Source organism: Haliaeetus leucocephalus, unplaced genomic scaffold (genome assembly GCF_000737465.1).
Source record: "Haliaeetus leucocephalus isolate CR32 unplaced genomic scaffold, Haliaeetus_leucocephalus-4.0 Scaffold741, whole genome shotgun sequence".
Lineage (NCBI taxonomy): Eukaryota > Metazoa > Chordata > Aves > Accipitriformes > Accipitridae > Haliaeetus > Haliaeetus leucocephalus.
The window spans coordinates 4015361-4033357 of NW_010973177.1; the positions used below are offsets into that span (position 1 = coordinate 4015361).

Genomic DNA, 17997 nt, shown 5'->3' on the forward strand with positions numbered 1-17997 from the left:
CCAGCCTCCTGTTTCTGCATATTGGCGGGAGGATGATGAGTGTGCTGCTGAGCATCCCCATGACATTACAAAGCATGTTAGAGTTGTACCGAACGATTTATATGTTGGGGAAAGAACAGAGTTGCAGAAGCGTTTTGATTAGAATCAGAGGATGGTTTGGGTTGGAAGGGACCTTTAAAGGTCACCTAGTCCAACCCCCCTGCCATGAGCAGGGACATCTTCAACTCGATCAGGTTGCTCCGAGCCCCGTCCAGCCTGACCTGGAATTATTCCAGGGATGGGGCATCGACCACCTCTCTGGGCAACCTGTGCCAGGGTTTCACTATCCTCTTTGTAAACCATTTCTTCCTTGTATCTACTCTGAGTCTACCCTCTTTTAGTTTAAAACAATTGTCCCTTGTCCTACCGCAACAGGCCCTGCTAAAAAGTCTGTTCTCATCCTCCTCTTCCTCCCGCTACTTCATCTTTGCTGCTCACTCTGCCCCACGCCGAGGACGAGCGTGAGTTCTCGCTGCAACACCCAAGCGCCGCGCTCCAGCCTCCGGGACTCAGCAGGGCTGTTTTATTAGCAGTGGAGTAAGGTACTTGGCTCGCTCCAAAAGAAAATAAACTTTGTGTTCGGTGCGTGCTCCCATTCGTACGCCAGACGTCTGCGGGCTGTATTTCTGCAGTTGCCTTCTCTGTGCTCTCTCCATTACCTCTGGTAATTGAGTCGCCTCTGGGATATAGCACCACGGTATGCTTGGTTGCTTTGTGGGAAAAGCATTATTTTGAGTTTGATCCCTTTGTTGGGGGTGGGGAGAAGATGAAGAAATCTGCAGTCATAAACCAGGCAGACAGCAGCTTACGTCGTTATAGCCTGTAGAATACGTATTTATCTACCTTGCACAGACTAACAAATTGTTGTTGCAATCATTACAGTAAATATGAGATATGAAAACAGTTTTAAGTTTCATTTTGCTTGCTGTCATCTCTTTTTTTTCTTCTTTATTGAGCAGCAATAATTCAATAGCTGTTTGACTCCAGTTTTTTCAGTGTCTCGCGTTGTATTGAGTTTCTGCTGAACATTTAAGTACAGTAGTACAATTTTATGCCTAATGGAAAAAGCAATAATTATTTCATTAATACCAGGGTAGAATTTATCCATACTAAACAAGAGATCAGAAAGCACTCAGCGTATCAGGTAAAATAGTGTTTCTCAGCTTTTGTTGCTTATGTGGAACAAAAGAAGGCACTCTCTTGTACCCGTACTCATAGGTGTAACCTTGCATCCTCATCTTACTGTTGTGCCATCCCACAGTAACACTGATTGCGTGTAATTCTGTGTGGGATCGGGGCCCGGCTCAGGTAAGAACCTATTTTAGTTTCTGGGCTGTGCTGTTGCATCTTTTCTTTCTAATGACATATTGAAATTAGCTGTTGGCCATTCAAATAAAATCTTGACAAGAGTACAGTGGGAGGGTGACGTTCAAAGACACCGAGGGTCAGCGAGGGATCCAGTCGCCGCTCCCCTAGGGCGGGAGAGAGCTGGCTGCCCATTGTATCTTCGTAATTATCAATTCACTTTTTATCTGAAAACTTTATTTCATTTCCATGTTTGTAATGTAAGTGTGAAATATCCGTATTCAAAGTAAACGGGCTTCAGTAAAGCATGTTAAGCATCTTAGGATACAACAGGTCACTGAAACCAGATCCAGAGCCAGGATCACAAACTGGTCCTCTGCTCCACTGAATCCTCTGCTTTTCGGTGTAAAAAAGGACAATACAATCCAGTAGGCTTTCTAAAGCACTTTCGGCTCCCAGAGCAGCCAGCTACCTAAGAACATAGTCCAAAGTGGTCTAGAAGACCACTCAGAAATGAACACGACCCCTTGGGAAAGAACTGAAATGAAAGACATAATTGGGGGAACACAGTTTAAAGCAAGCAGCAGTGAAATCGAGTGTGGTTTGGGGGTAAATGTTCTTTATTGTGTTAATGCTACAGTGCTGCAGAGGTGTTATGTGGAGTTAAACTCTGGAAATAGAAGTTGAACAGCCAAATCGCAGTGGTCAGACGTGCCGATATTTGTGATAGGCTGCTGATGGATTTGAAGGGAAAAAAACCTCAATCCTGTTGTTTCGCGTAAGCTGCTCCTTTGTTACTGAATTTAGGGAGAAATACAAGCCTTGTGCAGTGCTCGACTTCTTAATAGCTAGATTTTTATTAAGTAAATGTGGTTTTTTTGCGATGACTAGGGTTTTGATCGTTACTAACATTGGTTTTAGCTTTGCTAGCTACATGCTGGAAATTTGCCAAGTGCAGAAACATGGTTCGTGCCCTGAAGCTTGTACGATCTGAAAAAGATGACGCTGGGGGAAGAGGGAGGGTGTAACACACCGTATAACATTTGTTTTCTCCTCTTCCTTCCCTTGCTGCAGACTGTACCAAAGCCGATAGCGCTGGAGCCCTGCTTTGGGAACAAAGCAGCCGTTCTCTCTGTATTCGTGAGGTTGCCTCGAGGACTTGGGGGTATACCACCACCAGGACAGTCAGGTGAGGAATATCGTTGTCTCCACTGGCTTGGTATTAACTCCGTGCTCCTTCCCCAGCCTTACAGAGTCGCCTTACAGTTTCAGACTTGATCCCGTACTAACTGCTGTATCCGCACCGCAGCTGAGGATGTGCTCGGGTTATTTTAAGCTAGCTGGCTTGGGCCCTGCGAGCTTCCGACCTGAGGTTTGATTCAGTTTCTTGGGTCGGATGATGGATGAACATTTGATAATATGGATTACAGTTTAGTTTATGGCTGGGGAAAAAAGGGGGATCTGGTACAGACAGGTTTGCAGTAGTTACTTACGAAAGTAACTTGTCTACCAGCCTATTCCCCTTCATTCCTAGCTCTGTCTGTAGAGAGACGTCAAGTCCTTTCAAAGTATCCATGCTCTCCTCTTAGCAGCTCTGGAGAAAGATGTTTTCTCCATCCAGCTTAACGTTTCCTTGTTCTCAGCCCCTTCTCACTTAAACCTGATGTCAGGGCACCGAGACATAATCTCCTGGGCGGTTTGCGATTTAACTGGGGTTTCTCCAGTGCCTCGTGAGCATGGTGAAGCGGAGGATTAATAAGAAAGTATTAGCTGGGTTTGAGATGGGGTGGTTTGGTTGTGAGCCGTGTTGAACTAAATCCCAGATGGCCAATAGTGGTTAGTCTGTGGATTTGCCGGGAGGAGGTTGCAGAAATGATGGGTGTCCGGGAAGCGCAGTGAAACATCCATGCACGTGTGCTTTGAGGATTTAGTCTAGCACATCTACTGGTGCAGAGAAAGACACTTCCCTTCAATATTATGGGTTTCACATCCATTAATACCCAGACTTCTTATTTCCAGCTTTTTCTACTGCAGTTGCTTTCAATAAAACATGCTGTATTTAAAAGCTTATTTCAGAATAGCCGCTAGAGTTTAATCTCTTAAGCCAAAATGCTTTTCTAGTTGGCTTTTTTTAAGAAGAACTCAAAAAATTATATTCACTCTATGGCTTGGAGGGTTTTTCTCGGCTGTGGCGGAAGGATTTGTTTCTGTGACTATTTTGTTCCGTGACTGGTTTTTTTTTTTTTTTGTTGCCTCAGGTCTTGCAGTGGCCAGTGCACTGGTGGACATTTCGCAACAGATGCCAATTGCCTACAAAGAGAAATCGGGTGCAATACGAAATCGGAAACAGCAGCCCCCTGCACAGCCAGGAACCTGTATTTGATGCATGGACATCAGAAACTGTTTAGGGTTTTAAACAAAATGGAAAAGTAATACCTAGGAGGAGGAGGAGAAGGATTTACAAGTTGTGTCACAAGAGACTAGAAGCACTCAGAAAAACACAACTTCCTTGAACCCAACTTTTTCTCTCATCTACGTGATAGTTGGCTTTGTTTGACAACTGCTCCACTTAAGTTTTACTGACACGTGGCTTCAGATTGCTCCTTTGTTTTCTTGAAGTTTAAAGTAAAATAATTTTATTGCAGGTCCAGTAACATCCGATCACCACCATTCATGGTCAGTGTAAATAGAACAGTAGTCCAATATGAATGACACTCAGGTTTATACATGGAAAGTGCTTTGTAGTTCATGTATTTATCAAACTGTACAAAAAGAAAAAGATGCAGTGTTTACAGGTGTCAGCTCTCAACACATAAACACTACTATTAATCTTCAAAGCATCTTCATCCTTTGTTTTCATTTAATACTATATGTTTATTCCCTCATTCTTTAAGTGGAACTCTCTTCCAGATACAGCGTTTTTGTAGTCATCATGGTCCAGAACATCAGGAACGCAAAAGCCGGGGTGGTTTAAAGGTTGATGTTGCATGTTGCTCAGACCACATGCAATACCTGGAGAAGTTGAATGTTGCTTTTGAAGGACTCAGTGTTTACATAGTCTTAACCTGCTTGGAGTACACCACACACAAGTGCCTAGACTTGAACAGATCTAGGGAGTGAGGAGACTGCTACACACATTTCTTTTCAACATAATTAAATTCCTTTTTAATATATATATACACACAGATATATATATATATATGGTCACCCAAGGCAATCTGTGTTCTTTGTAATATATTACGTGCAGTCAGGGGAAAATGGCATTTTCCTGACCAAAAAACTACTCAACCAGATGGGAAATATCTGGAGGGAAAGTAGAGTTTCAGTATCTCATAAGACAACTCCTGGTTTCACCAGCTCTTTTAATAGAAGCAGTTTGTGTTCCAGGTCAGATACATTATATTTCTTCTGATTTTTTCTCTGCCCGTTTGGCCTCTTTCCCTGCCCCTTCCCTCCTGCCACTCTTCTGGATGGGAGCTGAGCTGTGCTGGGGCTCAGAGCCATCGCTCCTCAGCAGAAAGGTTTGCTCTGTCTCCTTACAGGGTGCAAAAAGCAACACTCCAGGTGCCAGATCATTTGAGGATGGAGTAAAAAAGAACTTTAAATAAAAAGCAAGGAGAGCAGCTTCGTTTGGCCACAGGTTTGAGTTCTACACGATCAGTTACTGATATTTCCCATTGGGGTTGAACTCTCGTAGACATTGAAGAAGGTTTCCCATTGGGGTTGAACTCTCGTAGACGTTGAAGGACGTGGCTCGTTGGTGAAAAGGAAGGGACTTGCAAACAGCAAAGTTAAGGCTTGGCTTTTGGGGGACGTATCAAACCGTCTCAGGTACTCTGACTAGTTGGAATTATGTTTTGAGGTTCAAGGTTGGACTTGACCCATCCAGTCTGCACATGCCAGTGCCCGATGTCTCCCTCGATTTTGGAGCGTGGCGCAGTGCCGGGGCCACGCAAAGTTGTGATGTTGAAGCCGGTAGGAAGATGTTACGTGAAGGTGCCAAACGAGGCGTGTAATTGTTGGCTAATCACAGTAAGTGCAGTTTCATTCAGGTCGCCAAGTTGCTGGTTTCTGATGAGGACATCTAGTATTTATGAAATGGAGAACTAACAAATCGAGGGCAGCGAAGGAAAGTGCTCTTGAGTCTTCTGGCCAGGTAGCACCCTTTTTCCAAAACGAAACCCAAGTAACTGCGTCTTTTTTTTTTTGTGCATGTTTTGGTGATCGATCACATATCAGCCACTCATTTTTGGTTTTGGTTTGTTTTTTTAACCATGTATTTTAAAGAAGCTCTTTGGAGCGCGGTGGCATCGCAATAAAGACATGAATTGCTGTGCGTGTCTGGACGGCAGTGATGGGGGACAGCCTGCTGGTTTAAAGACAGTGGTGGATTATAATTCTGATTTAATGTGTCATTTAATAAATACAATGGGACTGCAGAAAAAATATTGTCGAAAAAATGCATTTTATATATATACACGTGTGTGTGTGTATTTTTATATATATATTTATATATATATATAAAAAAAATGCATCCGTTTCTAAACTAGAAGTTAACTGCCCTCTGGGGAGAAGAAATTATGGGATAGAAAGGGGTGAGCTTTGTGCTTTAGAATTGAAGGGGTTTAGGCAATTTAAGTTTTAACTGATGCACAGATTACCTCAGACAGATTCATCTCCTGAAAATATTTTCTAACTTCCTATGTGTATAAGGCTAACCTGAACTAGAGAAATAATACTGGACTAAAATCCCTCCCCTGTTATTACTTTACCTGTTTTCGGTCGTGATGCACATCCTCATGTTCAGAGATGTCGTCGTCTTGTTTCTCCAACGCTTTTTTGGGGAGGAGAACTGCCAACCCAACTTGAGAAAGCTCTTGTGCTTAAGTCTCCATATTCAGGACAGCACTTAAGCAGGTGCTTAAAAGTTGTTGCTTAGGTTTTCTTGAACAGAAACAGCTTTCAGAACAATAGGCCTGGAGGAGTGATGTAGTTTTATGTTAACAAAAAGATGTAAATGTGGTTTGTTTTTTTTTTTTTTTCCCCTGGAGAGCTGGGTTGTCTGGTCTCAAAAGCTTATGGTGGAGCGTGCCCAGAAGTGTAGCCACAAAGTGAGGTGTCAGATCTTGGAAAGACGAGCAAAAATGATCAAACTTTGAGGTTTAGCAGAACCAAAAAATGTAAATAGAGGAACAAGACTTATTTATATAAATAAAATGAAACAGCTCCTTTAGGATGTAGCTCTGCTCTGCATCTTATCTCCATATTGATGAGGGAAAAAGAGAACTCTCATACATATTTCTGCTGCAAACAGTTTCATCCCAACTTAAAGGTAAAACAGAGACGAAGGTGGGAATGGATGGGGGGAAGAAGAATTGTCGGTGGTTTATCACCAGGCCAATATCAAAAGTGAAGGATTTGTGGGTTTATTTCTTTTGGAGGTGAGGGCGGGGGAAGAGCAACCTTATTTCATGGGAGAATCTGTAAATAAATGAAAAATAACACACCAATTTTGCACTTGTACATAAACTATACAGTAGCGTGCAGAACATTGAAAGATTTAAAGTGTATATAAACCAGAAAAATATTGAATGTATTTTTGATGCATTTTAAATGATGTATGAGTTTTGTCTTAATAACTTCTTCATATGATGAGTATTAGATAACTTTCCAGAGCTTTAAAGAAACATCAAATTATATTCGTGATATCTTGCAGTATAAAGCAGGGAGGCATAACTTGACTTTTATGTATTCAAATGCATTTCACTTAAATGTATAAGCGCAGTAAAATACAGCTCTTCCATTTGAAAGGGGGAAAAAAAAACGCTTGAAGACAAGTAATAAATGTACTTAAAGTAGTCATTACTTGGAGGATTAAGTCAGCAGTTTAAGCCTCTACCATTAAGATTGTGCCAGCGATTTCCATTCAAAATCACTATTTTCAAGCGTTTATAACTGGCTGAAATTCAGCATTCAAGGTCTCAGCCCTCAGAACAATTCTATTCTTTGAGAGTAGCCTTTTGAAAAAAAAAAAAAAAATTTAAAAATCAGAAATGTTGTAGCCCTTTTATTCTAGAAAGCAACAGTGCCATTGGATCTCCAAATCACATATATTTTTTTTTGGTGCACCGTTTTCCATTCTTTTTAGCCCAGGATTTTCTCTGGACTGTTGTAGCGTGAGTGACAGGAGACCCTGCCACAGCATGGGTCAAGGTGTTGGATACAAGAAGATTTATGAGACACAACTTTGAGTTATTGCCACTCTCCCTGGGCTTAAAATGTGCTGTATCGAAATTGCCAAAATAAAGCTATACATGATGGGGTAATGTCTGTGATTAGCATAAAGTCATAGCGTATAATGTAGCAAAATTTGATGGTATGGTACCATAAAAGCATGACAGGCCCTGTTGGCAGATACACGCTTCTTAGGGGTAGTTTGTATACTAAATATTGCTCAGAAACATCATTTTCCCTGCAGCAAGCGTTTACCAAAATACGTAGTCGCTGGGCTTATAGTGTGGTTTTAAAATGGCAGCTCAGCTTGCTTGGCCCTAAATAAGCTGAAATGAGCTTTTGATGAAATACCCTCACTCGAGAGGCTGAAATAAAAATTGAGGCTTTCCCCATGACCCGCCGAAGGTCCAGTGCCGCAAAGATGAGGCTGATTTCTCTGTCCTTAACTGCTCCCGATGTTAGCAGCTGCTTTTTCTTTTCCACGAGACCCCGAGTTAGGGTCGGAGCATCAGCTCCATCTTTGAACCTGCAAAACCCTTTTCCCTGCAAACAGGGATTTGCCGGCACTGAGCTTGCGAGAAAGCAAAGAACGGACCCTCCGTGCCAGGAGCGACTTCTAAACTCATCCATCCAACTCGCAGTAAGCTGCCGATGTCTCTTCTTTTCCCGTTTCCTTTTTATCTTCATTTGGGAATACCGTAGGGGAAAGGGAGGGAGGGGGTTTGGGGTTTTCGGAGCCGCCGGAGCGAAGCTGCAAAAGCAGGTTGGGAGAGTCGTGCGTGTTTTAAATGGAAAAGTCCCACTGGCAGATGCGCGCCGGAGCGTTCAGGGATGCGGGAGCAAAGGGAAGGGAGGGATAGGTGTGCGTTTCTCATTTTCGGATGTGTTGTTGGCAATTTTAGTCAAATTCACGCTCTTTCTGTTGGTAGCTGCTTAAATTAAATTAGTTTCCATTGCTAGGAATACTACAATAATGTGGATGTGCTGGGGTTTTCTGCTTCTGCATCAGGGCAGGTTTTGTTCAGTTTATTATTTCGTTCTAACACTACACGTGGACTATTTTTGTGCGTCTTCCAGGTACTATAGTTCTTTACATATTTCCTCTACATTTATCATTGATTCCACAAACATCACCAGAAGAAAGAAGAAGAAAAAAAATTAAAAATTGTGGAGGAGTGTAACATATGTCAGTCCATTATTTTTTTTTTAAAAAAAAGCAAAAAGAAAATAAAAATAGAGTTTTATATTACTCTGAAATTTGTGCACAATAAATGTTCTTTACACTAAGATCCTTGAATTAATTGTATTCTGGATTTTTTTCTTTGTTCTGTAATTATTTACGATTCTTATCTGTGTTCAGACTTGAGCTTAGTTTGTTAATATGTATAATTTAGCATTTATTGCATTCATATGTAAATATGAGCAAGTATTGTAAACTATTTCATTGCCGGGGGTTGTGGGTGTTATACATACACACATTTAGGACTGCAGTTTTTGGTATAATTTTTTGTATTGTAAAATAACAGCTAATTTAAAGCAGGAACGAGAAAATTATTGGGAGGTCTGTGCATTTTAAATACAAATGTGAAGTACATGTATATAAATAAAAGTAAATAATGCAAATCTTTCCTCTGAAATAAAAAGTAGATGATCTGGTTAAATTGGTTTTCCCCTGCTTTTCCTTCTTCTTTTCCCCCCCTCTTTCTTAAAATGGGGGGAGGAAATAACTCAAGATGTTTTTGAAGACTCCTGCCTGGGCTGAGGGTGAGTTTCTACCACAACAGCGCTGGATCTCGAGGTGTTCGCGACTCCGTGAGCGGGCTCTGTCCGTCCTGTGCCGGCTTTCGAGTTTGGGAGGAGGAAAAAGAGGTCGGGTCCTCCACCGAAGGACGGGGGGTAGCTGCTGTGTCTGCACGCCGCCTTGCGATCCCCCAAACCCATCGCCCTCGCCTACGTCTTCCCTAAGGTGCCTTAGAGAAGCTCCGCTCCCTCCTCTTCTCCACGGCTGTCTCTGAAGGGGGGTGGAAGGGAAGAGCATCCTACAGAGGGGTCAAAGTCTTTATCGCAGAGAAAAAGGGGCTCGTCCTCTGTACGGGTCACCTGGGATGGTCAGGGCTGGAGAGGGAATATATTTGCTCCAACCTCCTTGACGCTGGGGTCGTGAGTCCTTGCTGTCGTGATAGGGCGGGTCTTTATTTGGTTCGGCAACTGTATTCCTGCCCCAAAGCTCAGAGCGTCTGCGTTCAGGGTTTAAATAAGCCCAAGAAGTAGAAAATCTCAGTCTCTTCCCTTTCTTACTGCTAATTTTTCCACTAAACCGCTCCTTCCTTTGAATCAGAGGAGAAAAATCTGACACCCCTGGAGACTGCATCATCCAAAGAGTTTTGCGAATAATTTTGCAACCTTATCAAATGTTGGTGCCAGCTGGTGTTTCAGATGCACGCAAAAGCTAGGAGAGCAAAGTCGGAGGTGACCTCTCCTCTCCCACCCCTTGGAAGCCCGCGTGCAGCACACCCGGCATCCAAAAACAGATCCCTGCCAAGACGCAATCCGTTGTTCTCCATTTATTTTTATGTCGCTCTTCAGCTTTGAAATTAAGCACTGCTGAGATGAAGCAGAGTTGAACCTGGCATTTATGAGCCATGAAGGTTTCAGTCATCGCCGTCTCCTAAGACACTTGTGCTACTTCATCCCATGGCATTAAACTTGGATGCCAAAGCCCAATTCTCAGAAATTGCTGCCGAGCTGAGCGAGCATGCCAGTCTGAAAGCACAGCGTGGTGTGTCCAGACTTGAAATGAAGTGGGCAGGGGGCAGCGGTTCGAAAGCTAGTTTAAGCTCATTTCGGACAGCGGGATAAAACGTAGAGGTTTGGGGCCATATTTCATCCCTGCTCTGATTTTTCCTCTTCTGTAGCAAAGAAAAGAGGTTTGCAGGGAAGGAGTGGACGAGAGCACGGAGGCTTTCTGACAACGCTCTTCGCTGTCACCTATCATTAATGAACGCCGTTGGGTAAGGAGCCGGAGAGGTATTTGCCACGCAGCTTTTCTTTCGACGAGGCTTAAGTATCAATCATCTACAGAGAGAGGGGAGGCAATTTGAAGTCTTTTTACAGAGCATTCAATTGAATTCAACCACCCTAAAGAAAGCCTGGACTGGAGGCTGGGAGGTGGTTCTCCTTACCCAGGTGGGGCAACTTCTGGATGGGTTACACATCGCTGGTTGGTAGTAAAATTGTCTATTGGTCTGGTGAAAACACCAACATTTGCTTTTTTTCCACCCTTAATGGGAAGAGAGGAGAAAAGAGAGCTGTGCAAATGAGCCAGAGCTCCATAGCTAACACCTAGCCTGCCATTTGGGCAAAAATAATTTGCAGAGGTTCTCGTGTTTCTCCTTGGGGTTTTTGGTTTCTGAACTCATTAAGTAGCAACGAAGCAGGGGCTGGAGTGACAAAATGAACACTCAGGAGACTTTTGCAAAGGCATAAGCTAAAGTAGGTGGGGGGGATATCTTTTAATAAGATGACCGATGGGACCTGCTGATGAGTTTACTGGCTGGCGGTTCTTCAGGCCCCAGGTATCACCATCAGTTAGAGGTGGGCTGAGGTCCCAGTGTTCCCCATTGCAGGGGTGGCTGGGAACAGCAACACCTCCCTGAACTGTGTCTGCAACGCAGATAGCCCCGACACCCTCGGTCACACGATTCTGGGACACCCATCATCGCTCTATGGCCAATACCGAGGTCAGGTCATGGTGGCCTTGGAGGGCTGTTTTCTCCTCGGTGACTCCAGTGACTCAGTGACGAGCTCTGCACTAGGGACATCTTAGGGCAAGTAAGATCTGTCCCCAAATAAAAGAGCAACATCCGACACTGAGATTCACGACCAGACCCTTCCTTCCCCCTCTGCTTCTCTGTGTTCCTGGGTCCCCCCCCGCCTCAGACCTTCCCGAGCATCTCCCAGAAGCCACATCTGCAGGGAATTAAGCCAAAAGACGCTTCCAAAAGTGCTTCTGGCCACTCTGGCTCTAACGGAGAGGATAACGACCCGCTCCCCTGCTTTTATCGCCCTGCCGCTGGTGAGAAGCCCAGAGTGCAGCTCGACGTGCACGCAGCCTGCAGGACCAGGGCTGTTTCTCATCTCACCCCACCGGTGGTGACCAGTGATGCCGCGGGAGGATGGGATTTAATCTCTCCTGGACCTCATGCTGAGCCCCGAATTTAGTTTGGAAGCAGAGTTTTAAGCGGTAAGGTCTGGGTTGTGACAGCTGATCAAAAAGCATCATTGTGACGGGGAATTAAAAGCAGAGCGTGGAGATAACTCTGGTGTCTGCGTTTCTCCATCTGTCCCACCAGCAGCTCGCTGACTGTTTTATCAGGTCTGCTTTCCAGTCTGCAGCCACACCGTGCCTCTGACAGTGTGACTGGCAGTATTTCCATTGACATGTTCCCTGGGATCCCTGCTCCCACCAGAAATCATTTCCACTTCTCCTTAGGAAAAAAAAAAAAAAGAAAAAGAAACGCTTTGAACATTTTTCATGTCAGAGCTAATTCTGCAGCGCTTCCCTTTGGCTAACATCCGTCGTTTCCACACTCGGCATGGAAAGACAACATTTTAATAACCGAGGCGAGATGCATCCACCCCTATCAGCACATTAGCACCGTTTGCATGGAGATAACGGATGGTAAATTGTTTCGGCTTTAAACGTTCCCTCGCAGCGGTTGTACATCAGCTGCAGGATTTTGCTTGTGCTGCGTCTGCAGTCGCAGCACGAGGAGGATCCTTGGTCTCCATCGGATCCTGCCCACGGGTCTCTCCTCCGAGCCTCTGGAGATGCCCGGGCTCTTCTCTGCCCTGGGGGCTCTGGAGGTTGTAGGACTTTTTCTCTGGGAATTGGGGAAAATCACTTCACCTGCTCTTGCTTCAGCGTTTGTCCTTATCTGATATCCCTGGTTGGAGGAGGGAGTGGGGCTCAGTTTTGTTGTGGGCACAGCCAGTGCCCCCCTAAAACCATGCCCAGTCCCAGAGATGTGATAGACGTGAGGGTCTGGCAAAGCCCCCTCTAGCTATTAGCGGTGCTCCTGCTCCAAAAATCTCTTCACCCTAAACTTAGGGTGATTTCCAGGCTTGCTTGAAGCAAGTTGCTATGACCCAGAGCAAGGGTGTCCTAACCAGTCCCACGTGTCTCCCAGTATCAATCAAACCAGCACATGTTGTCCCATCTAGAGTCCTGTGGTCTCCTTCACAGGACACGGTTTAGTGGGCATGGGGGTGTTGGGTTGACGGTTGGACTCGGTGATCTTAAAAGTCTTTTCCAACCTAAACGATTCCACGATTCCATGATTCGACACCACTGACACTGGCCCTGGTGGCTCTGGTGGTTGTCCCCCTGTCCCCAGACCAGCCCCACCAGCTTTTCAGGTGCCGACCTTGGTCACGCAACTACCTGCCAAGAAGCTGGGAAAATACATCAAACCTGCCATGTTTTTACAGCACATTTCAGGTTCAACCGGCTGGAACTTTCGCAGGAAATTTTCTTCGGGTCGGCAAAACCCCAGCGGACAAAACGGCCCACGTGTTGTGGGGAAGGAAAGGGCTTTGACGAATGTCCCAAGTCTGGCCCAAACCCTCAGGCTTCGCTCCCCCTCTGCATCCTCAGCTGCTTCGTGCACACATGAAGACAAACACGATTTTCAGGAAGAAAAGGTGCTACGTTTCTGGGTTCGACCTTGAACTCCCTTTGTGTTTAGGAACCAACTTGAATTTCACTCGGTATTTTTGTATGAATTTAATATCTATCTGTTTTCCAGAATTTTTTTTTCACCCAAAATTGGCAAGAAAACATTCAATTTGCCTCTAATCAATTTCCCTGTGATTTCTTTTTTTTTTTTTTAAAGTTGCCAAAAATAACTCACAGATGTTTGTGGCATGAACAGAAGTCTCCCCGGCTGGCATGAACCCCCCCCCTCCCTCCTCCTCCATCTCCCCTCCTCCTGTGCCCTGCGGGAGGGTGCAGCACCAACCGCCCCCAGTTATTTCCACCCACCCGGGTTACGTGGTGGCATCGCAGCATAAGTGGCTCCACGTGCCACTAATTGCGGGTGCGATTATTCCCATCCTCGCTACGTCTTGCAATGCCTCCCTCCTCCTGCGCTGGCACCAGCTTTGAGCTCAATCTCCCCCAAATTCTTCCCAAAGCTTGGCGTGTGTCACCCCCGCCTGCAGCACAAGCAGCCCCAGGACTCGCGTGGGTCCGTGTCCCATTGTGGGTGGCACTGATGTCTTTCCATCTCAGCAGAGATGGTTTTTCACCTCCTGCCCCTTCTTGCTGGTAGGCAGCAGATCAGAGCTGGGTTTCCAGCCAAGCATGGGGCAGCTGAGCCCCACCGCTCTGCCAACACCCCCCCCCCAAAACATCCCCCGAGTTCTTCCAGCTGCCCTTACGGCACGGGACCGGTGAGCTGGGCGTGCGGGCACGGACAACCCGGCATCGCAGACGGGAGCAAGGAGGGGGTCAGGAAAATGCATGTGTGCTTTATTCATGGATATGTTTGAATATTGACATGTACAGAAGAGATAAGCACAGGTTATACCCCAGTAGTACAGGCAGACGTCAACCCTCCTCCCCTGCGTACACGCACACACGCAGCCTTTACCATCGCCCTGCTACCTACGGGGTTATTGCTCCAGCACCGGCTCCCCGCCGCGGCATCTCCCTCCCTGCTCACGTTCTTGCTTTGATGACGATGTGGTATTTGTACATACACAATATTTCACGGGCTTTCAGGACTGCCAAGCCACTGGGAACGGTGCTGAGCAGCCGAAAAAATAGAGTTCAGTGGCTACAGAAAGTTTGGCTGGTTCTTTTTTTTTTTTTTTTTTTTTCTTTTTTTTTTTTTTTCCCATGACTCTTCTTTGTGCTTATGAAAATCCCCAGGTATGAAGTAATCCCCCAAAATATTGTCTCCCTTTCTCTCTCTTGGCTCGGTCAGTCCTTTGCCTTTACAAGCAGCTGCTATGACTTTGGTGGTTGGTCAAGAGGCTTAAAAATGAAGATCCGTGGTTCACTTCACAGAGTTCAACAGAAATGAAATTTCATTTAAAAAAATTACTGACTTCTCACAAGGGAAAAGAAATGGTCTGTGCACGCATGTGTTTGTGGGTGGGGAGGAATGTAACTGGGTTTTCTTCCTCCAAAAGGACTGCTCAAAAGCCATCCTTTTTTGCAAAGTTTGATTCGTGAACAGGCTTGGAGGGAGAATTGACATATTAAATATTGGCAAAAAGGATTAAATGATCAGGAAAAAGTCATGCAGGTTTGGGGATTTTTTTTTTTTTTTTTAAATTCTGTGTAATACGACTGTCCATCCCAACGCCCTGGCTCTTTCCTGCTGGGTGAGAGGCTCCTTGCTCTGTGCCTTACTCACTTCATTTCGAAGCATCCCCAAACCGCAGGGAACCCCCAGGAGTGCAGACCTGGTGTGGGACAGTACCTGAAGGATGCTGTATCCAAACTCACGGCACAGGACAAAGGGTGAGGACAGGGAGTGCATCTTCAGACCTGCAACCTCAACTCCACTGATGCTTCTGAGGCCCCTCAATCAAGGGCGTGGGGAAGAAGCCCCTCTAGCAGACACCCATTTACACTAACTCACTGCAGTTTTCGCAGGGATCCCGGCAGACCGCTGCCATGGTTTTTTAGCTTCTCACGCAATGCCTCTGTGATATGATCCATGGTAGCTGGCTGTCACCTCCTGCAGCCTCCCTTTTGGCTGTTGGTCTGCCATCCTTCCAAAACTGAGGACTTGAGAAGACACTGCAATGGGAATTCAGTGTCTCGTTGGCCTGTGATGCTTAGAGACAACTAACAACATAAGCAAGATATAAATCCAGGGGACATGATGATGTCTCACTGAAATTGCTAAAAATCCTTTAAGATAAATCTGCCAGAAAGTGTAATCAGACCATTGGTCCTGCTGTGGGGCATGATAATGGACTAGGTAACCTCTGGAGGTCTCCTCCATCCCCTCTAGTCTATGAGTAGGGTTCTCCACATCTATTTTTCACAGCATACCAGTCCTAAGGGTTGCCAGTCATCCTGACCACCTAGAAAAAGTCTAACTCTGCTGGCTGTCGATCAGGGAAGGAAATGGCAAGGTGGCATTTCAACATCACCGCCGGTGAGTTGTAAGAGACACAGGAGCGGAGCCACGAGAGACTGCAGGAGTGGGAACTCCTGGAAAGCAGCTGACACTTGCATGTCCATCCTACACAGAGACTCAGCCTGTGCAAGATTAAAGGCTGGTGGAGACAGACTTGCCGGGGCGGGATGTGTAGAAGAAGAGGGCATGACTACAGGACTCGAAAGGAAAGCGGCAGAAGAAGGCAATTCACAGCATGACCTCATGATGTTGAGGTAGTTCCTTGCCTTTGAAGGGCTGAGCATCGGGCTGTAATCCCTTTTCTCACCTATGGCTCAGAGAAGACAAGTGTTGCAGAGTTGCAGCTAGTAGTTGTGTCACTTGGTGCAGCGACGGCTCCACGGTCCCTCAGAGGACACCAGTGGCCTGGATGAAGGGGAGATGTTCATGGCAACTCAGTGCATGGCCACGGCACTTTGAAGGGAGGTAAGAGACTTCCCTGGCTGTCGCGCTACCTCCCTGCCTGCTTTTCTGATCTGGGTGAGCCTCTTGGCAGTGAAGACCTCCCATGCAAGTTTTGGTTCAGGGTGTGACCTGGCACCCTGCACGCAAGACTTGGACCTTGGCGTGTTCCTTTGCACGGCCCTGGATTAGGACAACCAGGTGCTACAGCCCTGAGGACCTCAAGGAGCAGAACTTTGGATAGGATGCAGCCAGGAGGATTTCTGGGCATGTTTCACACATCCACGGGTGTTCAACTGAAAACGAGGGGTTTCATATTGGACCAAACCCCGAGAAAGTTACTGCAGTTTCTCAGCAAAATCTGGAGCAATAAGCAATGGAAGGTGTTCTGCAGGGAGTGAGAATAAAAAGCGCTGGACTTTGCTGCGTCAGCTGCTGCTAAGCCTTTCTATGGTTCCAAACACTAAGGAACTAACGATACTCCTTGAAGGAGCAGAAACCGAGGAATAAATGGGCTGTTGCAAATACTCAGAGAGAATCTGGAGTTATTCCCGTGCCTCCTGTGGCAGCCAGCCTGGGTAAGCATTTATCCTGGGAAACCTCACCCTTCCTTACCATGACTTGATCTAGCGAGGAGTTCAGCCCCCCAGGAAGGCACCGCGAGTCCTCAGCTCACCTCCTTGAGGGAAGACCCCCAATTGCTCAGGTAGCCCAAGGTCACGCATCTGCCCCCCTGTGCCCCGAGAGACCAGAGAGACATTTGTCCTCACCCTCCAGCTGGGCTCTGGTTGCAGCTCAGCTGAATGGGTCACTTCACCAGCCTTTGCTGAAATGACCTCTCGGCTGAGTAAATAGGACTTGGCAGGAGGCAATGTCCTTCACGTGCTAACCTGGACACAAGTGGTTGCCTCTGCCAGCTCTTCAAGGAGGGATACCGTAGCAATCCACTCTACGCATGATGTGATTCATGACTTGGCATTTCCACAAATTGGCTGGATATTTATGTCCCCAGGGTGGTATCTAGCAAACCTTTTCTATCCTATCTCTTCCTAGGAAAACTAATGAAATCGCCTGATTGAAGACCCTCTGCCTCTCTGCGAGACCAGCAGATGCACAGGTGGCACATGAGAATGGGTTGCGTTGGGCTCACGTCGAGTCCTGCCCGTGGGCTCGCACATTCATCCCTCATGGAGAAAGGTTAGCTTGGAGTGGGACAATATTGACCTCTGGTCATTTGGATGTAACAAAAAAATACCTACCCCAAACATTTTACAGGACCAGTGAATAGAGATGCTAGGGTTGGGACACGAAGAAAGCCAGCTGTAAACAAAATGCAACACACGTGTTTCTTCCTGAACACCATCAATACATGACATATGTTTCTCTAAAAAGGAGGGCCCAAGGGGTAGGTGACAGCTTGGAGATGCATGCTGTTTGCACGCTGGCCATGATTTCAAGCGGGTGGATAATCCCCGCCAGCCAGTTTGTAGCGTGGTTACTTGGTCTACCCCAGAGGTGCTTCAGGATCCTCTCTGGTGAACTAAACCAACCACCTTCTCACCAGTGCTCTGGTTTCTTCAGTCTGAACCAGGTGGGCTGCCCTTCAGGTCCTGAGCAGCCCTGGAGACTGTCCGAACACCACATCGCTTGACGTGTCCTGTCAAGAGCCCCCCAACATGAGTCAGGGCTTCAGGAAACATCCTGACAGCTCATCCATCAAAAGTCTTTCACCTCTTGGCTGGGGCAGGCAAAAGCATTTCCTTTGCAGCTCTCATTTCTTGGCTCAGCTCTCTCCTTCACCTTTTCCAAGGGAATTGTC

At 46.1% G+C, this 17997-nt stretch overlaps 1 protein-coding gene across 1 annotated transcript in view; it reads left to right on the forward strand.

The window, feature by feature from the left end:
- The window catches only part of ATRN (attractin), a 120091-nt gene extending 110852 nt beyond the window's left edge, over positions 1-9239 (forward strand). The window contains exons 28-29 of the mRNA XM_010580827.1: positions 2419-2533; positions 3603-9239. Of these exons, the coding sequence (XP_010579129.1) occupies positions 2419-2533; positions 3603-3727 (240 nt within the window). The 3' untranslated portion in view covers positions 3728-9239. The remainder of the gene's footprint in view (positions 1-2418; positions 2534-3602) is intronic.
- Positions 9240-17997: the final 8758 nt, after the last annotated feature.